The 19,739-nt window shown below is 37.5% G+C and overlaps 1 protein-coding gene across 4 annotated transcripts in view; it reads right to left on the bottom strand.

The window, feature by feature from the left end:
• The window catches only part of NAA15 (N-alpha-acetyltransferase 15, NatA auxiliary subunit), a 75,779-nt gene that overhangs the window by 17,287 nt on the left and 38,753 nt on the right, over nucleotides 1-19,739 (bottom strand). For 3 of the 4 annotated variants that reach the window (XM_027103752.1, XM_027103753.1, XM_027103754.1), the window contains 9 exons: nucleotides 18,899-19,018; nucleotides 17,228-17,323; nucleotides 16,964-17,070; nucleotides 14,897-14,969; nucleotides 12,085-12,254; nucleotides 10,428-10,580; nucleotides 9,743-9,871; nucleotides 8,420-8,633; nucleotides 178-371 (listed from right to left, as the gene is read on the bottom strand). In XM_027103752.1, the coding sequence (XP_026959553.1) occupies nucleotides 178-371; nucleotides 8,420-8,633; nucleotides 9,743-9,871; nucleotides 10,428-10,580; nucleotides 12,085-12,254; nucleotides 14,897-14,969; nucleotides 16,964-17,070; nucleotides 17,228-17,323; nucleotides 18,899-19,018 (1,256 nt within the window). Of the gene's footprint in view, nucleotides 1-177; nucleotides 372-8,419; nucleotides 8,634-9,742; nucleotides 9,872-10,427; nucleotides 10,581-12,084; nucleotides 12,255-13,119; nucleotides 13,215-14,896; nucleotides 14,970-16,963; nucleotides 17,071-17,227; nucleotides 17,324-18,898; nucleotides 19,019-19,739 lie in introns of those variants that run through there. The other variant, XR_003432296.1, reaches the window with a different exon arrangement.

Below are 19,739 nucleotides of genomic sequence, written 5' to 3'. Positions count from 1 at the left end.
AAGGAAGGAAGGAAGGAAGGAAGGAAGGAAGGAAGGAAGGAAGGGAAAGCAAGCTAAAAATTAAAGTGATTTTTTTACTCTAAAATCTATAATCAAATTGGCTGAATAAGACCACATAAAATGACAATAGGTGGTCATGAAATTCACTCAATTGTGCCAAACACTATTCTTAAGTACCTTGGCCAGCTTCTCGGGAATAAGTTCTTCTTTTGGACCTCCAATTTCCTCATCATCATCGTCCTTCTTCTTTTTCTGATTTCTCTGCTGCTTTTCTTTTTCTGCATTTTTTTTCTCTTCCTCTATCTGGGCTTTCTTTTGAGCTCTTCTTTGCTTATTACGTAGCTTCTTTAGCTCTTTGTCAGACATGTTTGCTGTAAGCAGCAAGTGTTAATAAAATTACCAACGTGTTAATCAGATTAGAAATGATCAATTACTATGTAATATTCCCATATAAACTCCCACTAAAAATCTTTCATGTTACACATGTTCACATGCCTATGTGTACCCTTTAATAGTGCCACATTTGCTGAAGAACACTAACCTCCTCAAAAAACTTGCGAGACCCACCCTACTGTGGCAACCATAGCAAGACCCAAAAGCACGCGAGCTCCTCTAGCGACAGTAAACCACCTGCAATTCCAGGAATGTGACAAGCTGCTTCCTAACTCTGTGGCACGGTCCCAGGCCTTCTTAGTTATGCCGTCTCTAATCCTGTCAAACAGTGCTGCCACTGTGCCTCACATATATTCTGCTTGTCATAATACTTTGTTTATACATCTATTTCTCTTTTAGACGGTCAGTTCCTTGGTGGAAGAGACCTTGTTTTACTCATAATCTTTGTATTGACAGGGCCCAGCAGCATACCAAAACAGAGGAAACACTCAAATATTTGTTGAAGGAATAATGAATAACTACACAGTAAATTTAAAATTTGACATTAAAAATTAACAATATCCCTTGAGGTACAACTATAGAATGTTTCAAAGAAAGACTGGAAATCACTGATAAACATGCCATAATAAAGTGGAAAATCTGTACTGTTTAGACTTAAAGCAATAAATCTGAAAGCTACGTGTACAATCAGTATTTATTTGGAAAATACTTGTTAATAATGAGAAATGAAAAAATTCATTCTAAAATATGCCACCACTGTGGTGATTTTTAAATATGCCCCAAAATTCTTCCCTTAAAAAAGTGGAGTCTATTTCCCTTTCCCTTAAATGTGGGCTATACTTAGTGACTCACTTCTCACTAATAGAATGTACTAGAAATGAAAGTGTATGACATCCAAGATTAGGACATAAAAGCACTGTGGATTCCTCCTTGCTTTCCCTTGGATCACTCAGAGGAAGCCAGCTGTCATGGTGTGAAGAAACCCAAACCACCTTATGTAAAGACCCGTGTGGCCAAGAACAGTCCTCTGGCCATGCCATCTTGGAAGCAGATTCTCCAATCCTTCAGGTGCCTTGGCTGACATCTCGACTTCAACCTCCTGAGAGACCATAAGTCTTTCCAATCATACAGCTAAGTGACTTTTGAATTCCTGGCCCCCAGTACCTCTGGGAAATAAATGTTTGTTGTTTAAATCTGCTAAGCAATTTGTTATGTAGCGATAGACAACCAACATATTTTGGTCCCTGGAAGTGCGATGCTGCTGCAATAAAACCCTAAAATGTGGGGAGTGGCTCTGGGACCAGAGAGTGGCCAAAGGTGAGAAGACTTGGAAAAGAGAATTAATGTAAGCTTAAGAGCCTTAGACTATTAATAGATATCTAGATTTTGAAGAGGATGCAAGTGAGGGCTAAAGTGAAGTGAGGAACACTTATAATCACATAGAGGCAGACAGCTTAGCAACACTTATAAAATGCATCAAGTGAACCGGATGATCCTGTTAGGTGGATTTCTAGGCCCCAAAACATGGGGGGGGTGGGGGGGAGAAGAGGTTTGAAGATGGTACCTGATTCTTCTTGCTGCTTCTAGCAAAAATGCAAGAGAAAGAAACTAAAGGAAGGAGCAGGGACTTGAGGTTTTTGAAAATTCTCAACCTCTCCAGAAATGACTGCTGAGCAAAGATCAAACACAGGGCACTGCCAGGAAAACATGTCAAAAGGGAGAGCAGAGAATTTGGCTTTAAAATCTTTTGTTAAGACTCAGAATTCAGAAAAATGGTGTCTCAGTTACTAGTCAAACAAAGGTTCTCTTAAAAATTTTAAGGGTGTGATCCACAGATCCTCTCAATCACACAGCAGACCTTCTAAGAAACTTAGAAGTTTTGTCCTCTCAGCAAGATCTCAAAGTAGACAAAGATACTTGTGCATGTGGATTTCAATGAGATTCACACAAGATTCATGAAGTTTAAAAGAGAATTATAACGGTAGAAACACGGAAACTTGGACTGAAAGGAACATAGCATAAAATGAAAAGAGGTCTTCAGACACCCCACCTCCAAATTTTGGAAGTGGATTAAGAAACTACTTAGCTGCAGACAAACGCTAACTTTCAAGAAAAAAGAAGGATTCAGAAGGTGGAACCAGGAACCCAGAGGGCAGAGCCAAGATCCATAAAGAATTATTCCTAGGTCTCGAGTCCTCATCAAAGAACTGCTAACCTGGACCCAACTGGACTTGAGAATTGACATGAACCAGTAACTCCAATGTGCCTCCCGTTCCCCCCTCACCACCCCTTTGTGTCTACAGTGGGCGCCTAGCCTCTCTCTCACCACTTTATACTGGTTCACAGGATTTCTTATCAAGAACTCTAATTCACAGGATTTCATATCAAGAACTCTACTTGAAGAGTTACACTAAAGAACCATATTCAAAAAACCTCATCAACATCTGCACCTCATTCACAAGATAACGATCTGGACTTTGAACTAATGCTGTAATGGGATGAGACTTACAGAGGCCTTGAGAGGGGCAAGTATATTTTGCATTAAGAATGTAAGTAATTTGTGTCCAGAATGCAGAACATGGCAGTTAAAAATACGTCCACAAATTCTTTGATTTCTCCTTCCCACTCAAGTATAGGTTGTACCTGGTGACCCACTCAACAAATTAAAATGTAAAGGAAGTGGCAGGGTGTTATGTCAAGAGAAGAGAACATTAAAGGTGTTATGGCTTCCTCCTTGCTCTCTAGCGTGGCCAGCTACCATGTCTTGAGGAACTCAAGACACCCTCTGGAGAGACTAAGAAATTAAGGCCTCCTGCCAAGAGCCATGCGAGTAAGCCATCTGGGAAATGGATCCTCCAGCCCCAGCCAAACCTTCAGATGACTACAGCTCTAGCCAATATCTTAACTACAACTTCCTAAGAGACCCTGAGCCTGAACCACCTAGATGCTTCTGAATTCCTGACCTATGGAAATGGTTGGTTCAAGATGGTAAATTTGGGGGTAATTTATTATGCAGCAATAGATAAAAACAAATTTATACCTGTTTCTCTTTTTCCTGGTAAAGAATTCCTTACTACTAGAAAAGGAAATTTCAAACAAGAACTAAAAATTACATCCTAGAAACACAAGACTGCGTGAGTGGCCACGTAAATTCTGGCCTTTAATGATTTGTGAAGCAACTGCTGCCACTTGCATCCTCGCTGCAAGACTACACACAATACGCACGCTATCTTATTTAACAACCTCAACAGCCTCATGATATTATTTTATGTATCAGAAAACTGAGCTTTCAGAAGAAAAGTAATGACTCAGAGTGATAGTAAAAGACAGAGCAAGGATGTAAACCCACTTCACTTTGCCTCCAGTCTCAACTCTCTCTCTCCACTAGGCTACGCCAGGGGGCAGCAAACTTCTTCTTCACCAGGCGAGATACTGAATATTTTTCGCTTTGCAAGCCACAGGTCTCTGCTGCAACTAAGCTCAGCTGTCACAGCACAAAAAGAGCAACAGACAGTATGTAAATGAATGGGCTTGGCTAGGTCCCAATAAGACTTCATGTACCAAAACAAACTGCAGTATGGATTTGGCCCACAGGCTAGTTCGTGACCCTATTCTGTAATGCCTCTCACTGCCTTAAGAGGACTCGTCAGTTCACAATAATTGCCACACCACGATAGAGAAAGGAATCTACACAGGAAATTAATATAGACATTAAGAGTCCAAATCCTGTTTCACTTAATTTAGTGCTAATTATCTGGATACGCACTATCTCAAGTTTACATAAATTAGCTAGTACTTGTGTGAACTTAATAGAGACTCAAAATTTTAGCTTAGGAGGAGCCAAAGGAAAATTCTACTACGCTAGAATATTGCATTACCTTTTTTAAAAAAATTTGTGTTTGTGTATATGTGCACATATGCACGTATATGTGTATACACAGAAAATACCATCTGAATCTAGACTCTCTACCCAGCCAAACTAACATACACATAAGAATGCAAAATAAAAGAAACCTGGCCATATGAAGACTCTTAAGTTTACTGAAAGGGTAAAAACATGAGAAGCAAAAGATAACTTCTCAAGCAAATAAAGGGTACCTACCAGATCTTTGCTATAAATGTCAAGCTTTTTGGTGAACCATTAGAAAGCACTGTGTCTAAGGAAAAAAATGGCAGCAAGCAAACTATTGTTCCTGTTAATCAGCACTATTTCAGCAACACTAACCAATGCAATAAGGCATGGGGGAAAAAAAGAGGTATGAATACTTAAACTGATTACAGATTAATATAACGGCCTACGTAGAAAAATTTTTTAAATCAACTGAAAAATCTACTAAACCTAGTATCAACGTTCAATAAGGATACCAACATACAAAAACTATAACAATATTCATTTGGAATACTGTAATGGGAAAGGGGGACATGTAAGGATAACGCTAAGAGTAAATTTGCTAAAGTTACAACACAACAATTACACTAAAATATAAATAGGAGATACATGCATTCTAGTATGCAAAGACTTGATGTTGTGTAAGATCTCCTGATCCCCGAACAGTAATCTATATGTTAAATGCAATTCAAAGTAAAACTCCAAAAGAAACTTTCTGGAAGATCAATTAACTCTACAGTTCTTACATAAGCAAAAATTAACATGTAAAACCAAGAAAAATCGAAAGACATAGTGTTAGATTAAGAAGAGAAAAATGGATAAGAAGAGAAACCCGTGTACTGATGTCAATACAACATAGTTTTACTGTGTCTTCACACTAAGTTTTAATATATGTGAGAACAAGACACCATGCCCACAACCCACCAAAGTATTTTTTCAGAGCTTACTTCAGGATAAAAGTGGCATTTTAAAAGAGTGGGGAATATGGACAACCTATTCAATAAACACTATTTAGGAGTCAGCAGTCTTTTATGTGGGGATGAAAAAAGCTACCCTCCACCTCACATCACATATAAAAATTATCTCCAGATGATTAAACAGCCAAATGTAAAAATAACAAAGTTAATAATATAAGAAAACATAGAAGATATTTATAAATATATTTTACATTTTGAAGGAGAAAAGCCTTTCTAAGCAAGACCCAGAAACCATAAAAGACTACACAACTTTGATTTCAGAAAAATTAAAGCTTTTACATAAAGAAAGACACCCACTGTAAACAAACATAAGACCTAAGTGACAGGAAGAAAATATTTGCAACACATAAATAAGGATTACAGTCCTGAGTATGTACAGAACTCCTACGAACCAAGAAGTTTCAAAATAAAATGGGCAAAAGATATGAAAAGGCAATTCACATAAGAAACCTAAAGGCCACATGAAAACGTATGCAGGTGTTCCACTCTTAAAAATCTAGGAATTATAAATTAGATGTTCTTCCCAAAGTAACAAAAATGTAAAGGATGGACAATTTTCAGTGTTAGCAGTAAAATAAAATATCAGTCCACTGTTGGTGGCAATAAAAACATTTTATGGAAGGCAATTTTATACATTTCTCATACTCTTTGACCTAGCAATTTTCACTCCTAACAATCCATAATAAAATATGTGCATAATGATGACCTACAGGACATTTACTGTAACACTGTAAGGGGCTGGGGGGGACCCACATGGATTCCCACAGAGCCATTAAAATGACTGATGATGATATTAGCTGTGCCCAGACATGGAACAATACTATAAAATGAAGGGGAAAAAGTGTAAATTTCAAAACACTATGAATCATATCATCCCATTTATGGGCTATAAAAATAAAACGAACAAACAACCACAAGAACTACCCTGAAAGGTGTGTGTAGCCTGTGTGCACATCAAGCTCTGAAAATGGTAATTGTGCACAAAGGAAATTGAACGTTTCATAGGGGTAGCCCTCTGAAAGAAGACAGCCTGTGGGTAGGAGAAAAGGGAAAGGGGATTTTCACATTTGCTAGTTATTTTTCTAAGTTGTTTCAACTTTGTATGTTAAGAGTTAATTGTACATTATTTGCATAATTTGAAGAACAGGTGGAAGGCAGGAAGAGTGAACAGGAAGGTAAACAGGGACTTCCCTGGTGGCGCAGTGGTTAAGAATCTGCCTGCCAACGCAGGGGACACAGGTTCGAGCGCTGGTCCAGTAAGATCCCACGTGCCACGGAGCAACTAAGCCCAAGAGCCACAACTACTGAGCCCGCGCTCTGGAGCCTGCAAGCCACAACAACTATTGAGCCCGCGTGCCACAACTACTGAAGCTCATGTGCCTAGCTCCCGTGCTCCACAAGAGAAGCCACCACAATGAGAAGCCCGCGCACCGCAAGGAAGAGTAGCCCCCACTCACCGCAAGGAAGAGTAGCCCCCACTCACCGCAAGGAAGAGTAGCCCCCACTCACCGCAAGGAAGAGTAGCCCCCACTCACCGCAACTAGAGAAGGCCAGCGCGCAGCAACCAAGACCCAACGCAGCCATAAATAAATAAATAAGTTTATTTATTTATTTTAAAAAAGGAAGGTAAACAAAAGAAGCCAGAGGATCACTGCTCTCAGCTTCAATGATAAATTGTCCTGTAGATTCTCACTGGTATCTTCTTGCCAGTTGAAGAAGCAACGACAGATAGAGATTCAAGTGATATCTGTACAAGGGTTTCTATATGTGACCTCAGAAAGTTCTAAATTGTTCTTAGGCAACAGGAAATATAATTTAATAACAAATTAAAAGGAAGATCCAAAGGACTTTAGAAGGAGGAAGTATAGAAAGTAACCAACCATAACATCAGGAGAGGCATAAACTCAGGACTGAAGAAAAAAAATCTGACACAGTTTTTATGTCCCAACTCCTGTAACATTTTTGCCAAGAAAATGTCACAAAATATTTGGATGAACAATTAATTTTTATCTTTCTACATTCCTGTGTCACTTTTATGCTGAGATCCTTTCCCAAATAATTAAGGAAGATTTCTCCCTACACATCCTGACATCTTGCTATAAAAATGGCATGTTAAAACTGGTCAAATGGTAAATCATTGAGCAATTTTACTGGCTTAATTCTAAGCTGGGTTTTAGTGTTCGAGCAATATTTACCTTTTAGTAGGTTAATTATAAATTATTACTAAAAGGAGAAATAACTAGATATACTGACGGCCAATACTAATGTGGAGTTCCAACACTAATATAAAAATAGTATTGTACTTAACAATTTATAGTATTGGGTAAACCAGATATTAAATGTAAAGTTCATGAAATTCAATTCCTTAAAAGCTAGTGATCAGTTACAAATTAAATTCCTGCTTAACTTTTTTTTTTTTTTTTTTGGCGGTACGCAGGCCTCTCACTGTTGTGGCCCTCTCCCGTTGTGGAGCACAGGCTCCGGACGCGCAGGCTCAGCGGCCATGGCTCACAGGCCCAGCCGCCCCGCGGCATGTGGGATCCTCCCGGACCGGGGCACGAACCCGTGTCTCCTGCATCAGCAGGCGGACTCTCAACCACTGTGCCACCAGGGAAGCCCTCTTGCTTAACTTTTGAAAGACTAACGTAAACGGTATTTTTCTTTTGTTGCTTAGAAAAATTCACAAAATGGTCATCACCATTTTCTAAAGCATGTATAACATTGTCCCACAAGGTGCTTAATACGAAGCTCAGGAAAGGGACTTCCCTGGTGGCTTAGTGGTTAAGAATCTGCCTGCCAATGCAGGGGACACGGGTTCGAGCTCTGGTCCAGGAAGATCCCACATGCCGTGGAGCAACTAAGATCCCACATGTGCTCCACAACTACTGAGCCTGCGCTCTAGAGTTCGTGAGCCACAACTATGAAGCCCACGAGCCTAGAGCCTGTGCTCTGCAACAAGAGAAGCCACCGCAATGAGAAGCCTGCGCACCTCAACGAAGAGTAGCCCTCGCTCGCCGCAACTAGAGAGCCTGTGTGCAGCAACAAAGACCCAACACAGCAAAAAAAAAAAAAAAAAGCTCAGGAAAAATCTACATTACACAAAAACATAAGTACACACATACACACCACAGAAACAATAAGAACTCTTTCATTATTATACCTGTATCAGCTTCATGTTCTTTATTCTCATCTGTAAGGGGGTTGTCATGAAGCTTCAAATAGATCTCTATAGCAATTCTTGCTGCCTTGAAGTAAAATGGATGCTGTCGAAGTACATCTTCTAGTTTTAATAAGTCCACATATGATCTAAGGGTAATCTTCCTCATACAGTATGTATGAAAGTCAAACTGGTCATCAGTGATTTCTATAAAATGCTAACAAAATTATCTTTTTTATTACAGTGAAGTATAGCAATAGCAAAGAAACTACAAAAATGAAAGCCTTGGAATTACTTGTTTCTCAGGCATGAAAAAAAATCAGTAAAATTTAAAAATATTAAAAATGACAATAATTCAATTTAAATACTTTGCATATCAAATAAGCAAATATAATTGGCCATCACCTAGCATAGTATAATGGCATACTTTAGGCACTGAATTACTTGTTGAATGAAAGGAAACACAATGCTTTAAAATACGTATATTTATTCCTTCCTTAATCATACTTAAATAAAGCTATCAGGACAAATCCAACAGAATTTATTAGCATACATAATAGTGCAGTACAGTAGATTTACATGTTAAACATTCAGTCTTTAGAACAATTTGCAAAGGATTTTAATACTGCAGTATTTGGTAATTTTTCTGAGAATACAAATCTGAATCCTATGCAATGAAATGCTGGTACGCGGGTGAGAAATCAATCAGTGAGTAAGTCAAGCAACCGGAAGCTAACACATTTCAACTAAGCTCTGGGGTTCTCGACTCAATAACAGAACAAGCATGAAATTATATAAATTATTTTTATATATGAAAATCATAAAAAATGAAAGCCAACTACTAGTGATAGAAATGACTCAGAAGTGAAAAGGACTAAGAAAAGAATAAATTTATCAGAACGTGAGGAATTACATAGATTACAGAAGTACTGTGAAAAGGCTTCAAAGCTTATAAATAATATTTATCAGGGCATAAGGCACCACCAATCAACCCCACAACAAACACGTTTCTGGGATAGCTTGATGAGCTTTGTATGTATTAATGAAGCAGAAACATTCAGAAATCAATGAAAACGCAGCCAAGATACAAACTTTCCCTTAAGTTTCTTACATAAATTCTGGCAGGAAGAGTAGACAATGGGGAAGTCTGCTTAATATAGTCTATATTATTTCCATTATAAAACTTGAAAAATATGAACACTGGTTTTTAGAAATCACTTACTATACATTATAAGGTGAGAGAAGAGAAAAAAACTATAGGATTTCCTCAAAACTTTCAATGTGTAACAAAATGAAATGAGAAACTTTTATGTATGTGGTACTTACTCTCTCAATCTCATGACATTTCTTAAGTGCTTCACCAAATTTATTCATTGCCTTATAAGCTTGGGCACATTCTGTCTGGAACCACATGCATTGCATTTCATTTAAATTCTCAACCGCTGATGTTCCTTCCTATATGAAAAGCACACACACTCAAAGACAATTTCTTATCAAATACATTATTCCACCATAGGATTTAAAAAGGAAAGATGGTCAATTGATTTGAATTCTTTCAAAATAATTTTCTAATTTTTTAAACCATTCTCAGGGTAAGAGGGAATAGTTAATATGTGAAAGAAATTAGAATTGTATTTCTAACCACTAAAAAAAATATACACATACACCCTTGTAAATGATTAATCAAAAGGTCTACATAATTGGGGATGGAAAGTAACATAAGAAACAGAACAGTAACACACGGCAGATGTTCAATTAGTATTAGTTCCCTTCGCCCTTAAAAATTTCAACTGAACATACATCAATATAAATCAGAGTTTAAAAACCCACTGTACAACCATATTTAAAAAATGATGTTCTATACTAATATTGATTTCAGTTTTTTCTGATAAGGCAATTCAATTAAAATCCTGTGTTGATATTAAAAATATCAGACGTAAATTTTGAAAAATAAACAAGGTATACAAGTATGAACTATTTATTCACAAGCAAGAAAACTAGCTGTACAAACCCTTGTAAACTTCGAGCACATTTCTTCAGCCTCTTTTATCAGATTGGCTTTTAGCATGTATTTTGCACACTTGGAGTTGATAAATCTGTCTGCTGTGTCCAAGGCCTGGGCCTCATCCATCCACCTCGCAGCTTCTTTAATATTCCCAGCATGCTAATAATAACAGGGTACAAAAGCAAAATAAACCAGTCAGAGTATGCTAATTTTACTATGCAAGTAATTAGTTTCCTGTTCATAAATAACTAAAACACAAATGGAAGAAACAGTAATCTTCTGTCTCTTACAACCCTAATCAACGTAGATGCATACATTCTACAGAAATATAAGTTCTGATACCTTTCTGGCGATGCAGAATATAAGCTCTCTGATAGTAAAGATTTGTTTTAAAAATTTTGTCTACTGTTATAACCTCATTGACTACACACTACAACAGTGCCTGGCACATAGTGAATACTCAAAAATAATCATTGAATCAAAGACTAGATAATAATCAAAATCTTTAAGCCAGAACAACAAAGTTTACTGTAAAGGTCATAAAAGGCAAACGGATGGTCAAATTTCTACTCCAAAAGAACCATGGAAACATTACAATTAGGACCACTGGTGGACATTCCACAATGATCCTCATTCTACTTCGTCTAACTAGTCCATTTGGGAAGGTCACAAAACTAATGAGCCTTACTTGGCTTTAAAAAAGTGCTTTTAAAACATTACTTGGGGGACTTCCTCATGGTGCAGTCGTTAAGAATCCACCTGCCAATGCAGGGGACACGGGTTCAAGCCCTGGTCTGGGAAGATCCCACATGCTGCGGAGCAACTAAGCCTGTGCACCACAACTACCAAGCCTGTGCTCTAGAGCCCGTGAGCCACAACTACTGAGCCCACGTGCCACAACTACTGAAGCCCATGCGCCTAGAGCCCAGGCTCCGCAGCAAGAGAAACCACCGCAATGAGAAGCCTGTGCACCGCAACGAAGAGTAGTCCCCGCTTGGCGCAACTAGAGAAAGCCCACGCACAGCAACAAAGACCCAACGCAGCCAAAAATAAATTAATTAATTTCAAAAAAAAATTACTTAATTTCATAATTTTTTGGTAAATGAATTATTGGTTTACAATCTCTTCCCCAAGAGCTTTTATTACTAAATTATATTTGTATTAAGATAGTAAAGCGGCAACTTTAAGATGATTTTTCTCAAGCAAGACCCAGGAGTTGAAACGGCAAAGAGCTAATACGTAGAATTCATAGCAGACATCTTCAGTTTCGTTTTAAGATTACCAGATACTGATATATATGATCTTACAGAAATGTTAATAGAAACAAACATTTCGCAGCAAATGTAATTATTTATTATCTATAGTCTTGCTACTTAAAACCAAGAAAATAACCAGGTATGTGTATGAACAACCATATATATGAATGACCATACGTATATATGTATACTTGTTTGTGCATAAACAGATATAGATGGGTGAGCAAATGAGCATGACCATGACAAGTCTCAAAGTAATCAGACTGAGAAATGGACTGTATTTGCTGCTCCATGTTTTGCGAGCTATCAAATATGCCATTTCTCTTACCGCATTCAGACTCTACAGCATGTGTTTTCTTAATTTGTGTTTCACTGCCTCATAACAAAAGAGGAGAAAAGATTTTTACCTTATAGATTTTAGCTTTCACAAGAAAGAGTTCTATCAACGTGGGTGTACTTTCAATAGCGGTATTTATGTACCCCAGAGCAACAGACGGCTGCCCAGTCCTGTCGTAGTGCTGTGCCAAGTAGTACTGGACCCAAAGTAACGTGGTTGGCGGTTCTTCCTTCCCATCGTCTTTGAAAAGTGGGGGGGCGGGGGAGGAAAGAAAGCAAGCTTAGTCATTAGAGATATTAGTAACAGACTAGCCACCGCAAAGTGGCTCTATCTTTATTAACAAGGGAAGCAGCTCAAACCATGTGATTTATGCATCTAGTTATGCAACTAGCTCTAACCCTATAAAATCTTTGGAAGGGACCACGCTTTCTGCTCTGCATCATTATAGCTCCTAGCACAATGCCTTGCATAGTAATAACTTCATATAGTTAACACGGCAGATGAATGAGATCAAAGCTATAACAAATTACCTAAAAAGAAAACTGAGGGGAGGGAGGGGAAGGGGAGGGTTCGGGGGGAGAGGACACGACAAGTTGTACTAGAACTACGAGTATACTGATCAGGATGTTATGTATGAGGGAAAAAAAATAAATAAATAAAGAGAAAATTTCCATTAATGTGACGGTAAAAAAAAGAAAAAGAAAGAAGAAAGGCATGACTGCTCAACTGGGTTTCTAGCTAATGTACCAAACTGTACATAAATATACTTGTGATGTGGTTATTTTGAATTTTGGTGATTATAAGATTCTTAACATATTTTAATGTTATTCTGAATATGCAACAACGCATAATTTAGGTTAAATAAAAATTATACCCAAAGATGAGGTGAGTAAGACACTTCCTCTGTGGTTTAGTCACGGTTTATCTCTACGCTCACGAGGAGGCGCGCAGGTTCAGTGCACAACCCGCGCAGTAAAGGGCCTTTTATGCGGATTTCTAGAATCGAAGAACCGCCATCTGCTTTCAAGGAAAGCAGCAGAGTGCTTATTTTTATCCTAGTAGAGGTGGGATGGCTCAGTGGACAAACAATAGGAGTGGAACTCACCAACTCCCGTTCTGAAAGATCTGCAACTAAAGTGCTGCATATTCTTGGGCATGTCATTGAACCTCTTCCACATTTGTAAAATATGTAGGAAAATGCTGATAATCAAAGGAACATCATGATGATTAACCGATGAAACCATGGTAACGCCTTCTAAAAAGTACTATTTAAATTCATCTGAGATCTAGAAACAGTGATCAACTCAATAGCAATAAGCACCCCAGGTCCCATACTGGGCTTTCCCACTGTAGGAAACAGGGCTCCTTGGGAAAAACAACTGATTACACGTCTGCTGTGGGCAGTATACAAGGTGAGCTAGAATACTTTGTCATACCAAACTGCAAAGAAGCTATCAACTACTATCCTAGTATGTGAAGGTTTAAACCATTTGAAACTGCAAATATGGTTAAAGTCATGAATTCATAATAATACCTTTAAAACATGTATTGGCCATCTTTGAAGAATGCTACTAAACCAATTCATTATTTTGAAAACTGGTAAAGAACAAAAAAGTAGGCTAGGCAGGGGAGAAAAAGCAGCATTTATCTTGCTTTTTCTATACAAACTGAAATACTGCATAAGCAGATGACAGATAGTATCTCTTTAAGATAATAAAAAAATGAATGGTAGAATATCACTAGCTTGTAACTCTTAACAGTTCTTAACATATGAAACAAATACTTCATGCCTCTTGATCAAAGAACACACCACCATCTTGAAATAATCTTGCTCATCCCTTTGTCTTTAAAACAAAAAGGAACAAAAAAAATCAAATCAAATCTCATCAAACCTGCAGTCAGACCTTTCCGTGAGAAGTTTCCGTAATGATGGAAATGTTCTGGATCTGCCCTGTCTAGTAGGGCAGGCATTCGATTTGCACTAGCTATTGAGCAGCGCTTGAAATGTGGCTAGTACAACTAATTAAATTTTTTATTTAATTAAAAACATTTTAATAGCCGCATGTGGCTAATGGCTACCATACTAGACAGCACAGCTGTGCATCCAACTACCAATTTGTAACAAATCCAGAGGACAGAGAAATAACATGTTAAGCAACATGATATGGGTATATTCAGCAAAATCCATACTATAGAAAAACTCAAGGGAAAAAAACTAACTTCTTTAATAAATAAATTGCAGGAAGAAAGAGGGAAAACCTACAGATTTATAAAAAAGGGTTAAGAGACATATCAAACAAACTCAAAGTATAGATTTCACCTGGATCTTCATTCAAACAAACTTCAAAAACAAAGAGAAAAAAATGCTATTTCCAAGATACCTGGAAATGTAAGCATGGACTTTTTTCTTTGATATTAAGAAAGTATTAATGTTCAAGTATGGTGACGCTATTATGGTTATAATCTTTAGAATACTGAAATATTCATGGATGAAATGATGTGATGTTTGGGATCTGTTTTAGAATAACATGGGAGTAAGGGAAGTAGGTAAGAATACAGATGAAATAAGTTTGGCCATGAGGTAAAAACTACTGAAGTTGAGTGGCGGGTAAATGGAGTGTCATCATACTATTACATCTAGCTTTGCAGGTGTTTTAAATTTTACATAAAATTTTCTTCAATAAGCTACTGTTATTATCTTCTTACCAATGTACATTTCACACAATGTGTACATTAATGCACCTTCATCTTAAAGGGAAAAAAAGTTTAAATATACTAAGCTTACTGACTAAATAATGAACAATACTGACCTTCTGATCAAGAATTTCGCAACATATTAAGATTTTCAAGATTTTTTTAAAACATAAAACTTGAGCACTTACCACTGGGGTTAAATAACCGGCAGCTTTTTAGAGATGTTTCATAACCTACTACTAATTCTTCTATGATTGCCACCTGGAGTACAAACACACAAGCACACTTTAATAAAAATAAATAAATATATAGTTACTATGCTTGTGCAAAATGTGTTATTTACTACTAGAGGGCTAAATAAACATTCCGATTCCCCCCTCCACCTCTCTCTCTCTCTCTCTCTCTCCCTCCCATACACACACACACACCTTTTTATAAATCTCTTAACCTATGGATAAAAATTTAAAACCATACATTTATGAAGGTGTGTTTTAAGGCAAAACTTTCCAAAAAACTTACTGGCAACTCCTTTCCCTGCTATAAAATAAAGCATCAAGCTGAACTAGAAATCAGGAAAAGGCTGGACAGAAAGAGGTAGTGTTAGGGATGATTTTTATCTTGGTTCATTGTTACCTCAATTCACATAAATAACACAGTTAACATTTGCACTTTAGGAATCAAGAATTAAATACTGTGTAAAAAAGAGAAATTCCACAAGCATATGACAGCATCCACTCTCGATTTCATCACCGTGGGGAAAGCATCAGTAACAGAGAAGCATGGCACCGTAGGTGGGTTTCTGAGATCCAGGAGAGTGAGTGGCTGTCCCAGTTCTGGTCTCTCCTGAGTCATGACTGTACTACTTACTCCTGGCTTCGTAAGAGATCTGTGAATACTTTTAATTTATTAATTCCCTTCTTTGCTTAATCCATCTATAATGAATTTGTTACTACAGAAGCTCTCTTAAATGACCTCAACTTAACTGACTCAACAGGTTAACACCAGCTCTCTCCATCACCTCAGAAAATTGTGAGGACTGAATGGCCACAGCTAGGTTATTCTGCTGCGCCCATGTTCTTCTCCCACAAGGTGAGCTACATGCTTACTAAGAGGTTTGTTTTCCCAAACCTGTTTGAATTAGTTGCATTCATTATCATCATTGCAGAATTTAATTCAATATTATGTAAACTTAAGAAATGAGAACAAAAAGAAAGAACTGCTTCTATTAAGTCAAATACCATGGAAAGACTCACAGACAAATTAGACATTTTTTACCAATTTAGGTTTAAAAAGATAACCATAAGGGGAAAACTCGTAACAATATATATGATTCTACAATCAAGATTGCTTCACAAGCATCACGTTCTCACTGTACCAAAACTAGAAGTAAAATACCATATTCTATCAATGTGATTTAATCAAGGGGGAAAAAAGGTGAAACAGTCATCAATAAAGCCCATTCTTGGACCTTTCAACAAAAGACTGTCAGAATAAGTGCCCTTTATATGCTTTAGGTTTAAATGTTTAGCACATTTAATCTTTCCCACCTTTAAGGTGTTTTTTTTTAAACCCAGCCAACATGTCTGATGCCACTGTACTTATAAACAAAATAATCTAAATCAGGATTAAAACACCCTTGGGACTTCCCTGGTGGTCCAGTGGATAAGAATCCACGCTTCCACTGCAGGGGGCATGGGTTCGATCCCTGGTTGGGGAACCAAGATATCCCACGCCATGCAGTGCGGCCAAAGAAAAAAGATTAAAACACCCTTTAACCAGCGTTTTGAATGTTGTAATACGTAGCTGAAAGAGTAAGCTGACTTACTGGGACAGCAAACAAACTCTTCTGACAGAATTTTTTTTCTACCAAATAAAAAGGAGAAAGATTACTAAGCTTCAACCTAGTTCAAAAAAAAAAAAAATTACTTCTGGGTTTCCCCATGAGCAGGAATTAGAGAAAATATTGAAGAAATCACTACCTTACCAACTTTTCATCCCTGTACCGACTCATTAAAAAGTACATATCAGAAACAAAAGACAGAACAAATAAGCAGTAATTTATTCAGCTAGAGAGCAGAGGATGAAAAGGAAATGAGGCACAGAAGCATTTAAACTGCAAGCTAGGAAGACTGTTAGCAGATTCACACTGTGTACACTATGTGCACAGGTAGCCAAGAACCAATTATTCCAAATACTGAGCAAAGAAATGACAGTCAAAACACAAAACCAAACCAAACCATTGTATTTTGCTTTACCTTTTCTTTATCTTTGTATAGAGACCTCAAAGTATTGAAGACTGGTGGACAACCCTTGCTGAAGTTCATCCTTAGGAACTTATCCAAACATTCTTTAAACTTCTCACCTTGGAAGAAGAAAATCCTGTTGACTTACATGTACCCAGACAACTCTAAAAATGCATACATTAAAACCTTAACATGCACACTCATATATTTAAAACCAAGGAAAGATACTGTATATCATCACACCATTTTCATTCCTTCACAATTATTCTCACCTACCAGATAAAAAGTTTAACGGCAGTCTTCTTGGCACCAATCCCCTGGGATACTTAGTCCAGGCCTCCTCATAAATTTTTAGTCGTTCTAACATATTAGCTGCAAATCAAAACAAAAATTATTTTTCATATGTAATTAAAACATATTTTTCTAGAAAATTACAAATTTCTGAAAATATATAAAAATTACCATATTAAACAGAAAATTTGAACATGGGAAAAATTATTCATAATCTAACCACCTAAATATATCAACAATCATTTTAGAATACTTCTAATATTTTCATATTTTAATCTATAATCATATAAAATACATAATTTTCCTTATCCTGCTCTGCTTTAGGTGGCCTTTCAAAATCTGCCTGCTCTACTGTAGTTCCAAGAAAGGCTCGGTTATTAAGTTTCCACCTACGGCTTCTCCAGTATTCTTTTCAGCCTCTCCTCTAACTCCTCTCCTTTGATTTATCTTGGAGCTTCTGGATTTATCCTCTATCTTCCATTTCTCCATATTTCTTTTATATTTTCTTTTACTCTCAGGTAAGAACTTTCCTTGTTCAATCTTTCACGTCACTAATTTTCCTCAGCTGTGGCCCCTTATATTTAATCTATTAAGATTTTCATGTCACATCAAGAAGTATGTTTTTCATTTCCCAGATTCCTAACAGGCACTTTCTCTTAACTGTGCATATTTCATTGCCTCTCTTCATCTTAGGCTTCTCTACGATCTCTACTCTCCCTTTGGCTGGCACTGATGATTACCTTTCCAATGCTGGTGTTACTACAGAGGATGACATTCTTTGTACAAGGTTTCTTTCACATTTATCAATGTACCAGGAATAGTTCACTATCAGTCTTGTGGGAAACTTCGCTTCAAATTAGATCATCCTGGCTAAAGACTCTGCCTTTTTGTAGATGACATGTTTCTGGGTTTGTCCTCACAAGCAGGTCCTATTCATGGGAGAGAATGGTTGGGGAGAAGAGTGTCTCTGGACCAAGTTTATTTGAGTCCTTCTTCCCACATAGGAAACAGTGCTTCCCTTTCAGCTTGGCAACATTCACTTGCCCCTGGCAGGCCACTCTGCTGTAGCCACAGGTTATCACAGAAGTCTTTCCTTTGGGGAGACATCTCCATTTCTACTTTTCCCTTTCACGTTTCTGATGCTGCTATGCATTTGTAAATTTTTCAAACTTGTTTCTAAAATTATTTTCACAACTCTTTCTTTGAATTTGTAGTAGAAGAGAGGTTTCAGAAAACACTTAGTCTACCATATTAAATGGAAGTTCACAAATGTACTTCTATATTCAGATTTTGAACCAATTCTTTATTTTAATTAGTTTTTCTCCTGTTAACCTTTCTCTTTTTAAAATATTTATTTATTTATTTAGGCTGTGCCAGGTCTTAGTTGAGGCACACGGGATCTTCGTTGAGGCATGTTTAGTTGTAGCATGCGGACTTCTTAGTTGTGGCATGCATGTAGCATCTAGTTCCCCGAACAGGGATTGAACCCGGGCCCCCTGCATTGGGAGCGCACAGTCTTACCCACTGGACCAGCAAGGAAGTCCCTGAACCAATTCTTAACCAGTTCTTCTAGTTATGATTTTCACTGAGTTAACACAATATATATTAACAAAAGAAGCAATTAAAACTTAGAGAGTAAGTTTTAACCAATGCTACCTGGCTTGAGTGCCTTTTCCAAGCCTTTGTAATAGGCCCAGTTTTCAGGATTTCTCTCTTGTAATCCTCTGTAAACATCAGCTGCATCTTCCAAACGACATAATTGCAACAGAAGTTCCCCTGATAAAAAACAAATTAAGTATCTTCTGATTGTAACTTTAAGTTTTCCCCAAGCTTTCTCTTAAAACCTCTTCAATATTGGGAAGTGGGTAGATTTGGTATCCTCCTGAGTTCTCAATTCCCTTCAACAAGACTATTTACCATGTTACTTTATTGTCCCTCCTTTTTGAAAGTTTATGTGTAGAAATGCCATCCTCTTCACATCCTCAATTTATTCAGGTATTTTTCTAACTCCAGGCTACTCTCTCAAGGTCACTGAACACAGTCACCAAGCCATCATCTACTACTCAAGTATTCCTGACAACGTATGGACAATTTCAAAATCCAAATTAATGCCCCAATCCAATACCCTAACCTTATGATGCCCCAATCAACTAAGAAACGATTGTGCTCTAGCAGCCCATAAGCATGGCCACATTGTCTCTCTTCCCACTACTGTTTTTTCTCTCTTCCAACTACCAAATATGCATCTTGCTTTAAACTTAACTATCTTGACTTTCTTCTTCTTGTCTCACTAATCCAACCCTCCAACCCTAGAGGAAAACCGTTCCCTTTTCTTCACGCCTTTCAGCAACCTGTAGGCTCACTGCTTGTCTTCTCTGGGTTGCATGACCAATCTCATCCCTGAATGACATTAGCAGCCCCAAATATGAAAACTAATCTCAAAACCTAGGCTCCCTCATTTACCAATTTTAAGGCCTGGATCACCCCGACTGCTTGC

This window comes from Aethalodelphis obliquidens, unplaced genomic scaffold, assembly GCF_003676395.1.
Source record: "Aethalodelphis obliquidens isolate GAN/ISIS:26980383/991018 unplaced genomic scaffold, ASM367639v1 scaffold6, whole genome shotgun sequence".
NCBI lineage: Eukaryota > Metazoa > Chordata > Mammalia > Artiodactyla > Delphinidae > Aethalodelphis > Aethalodelphis obliquidens.
This window is presented reverse-complemented; position numbering and strand designations above follow the sequence as displayed.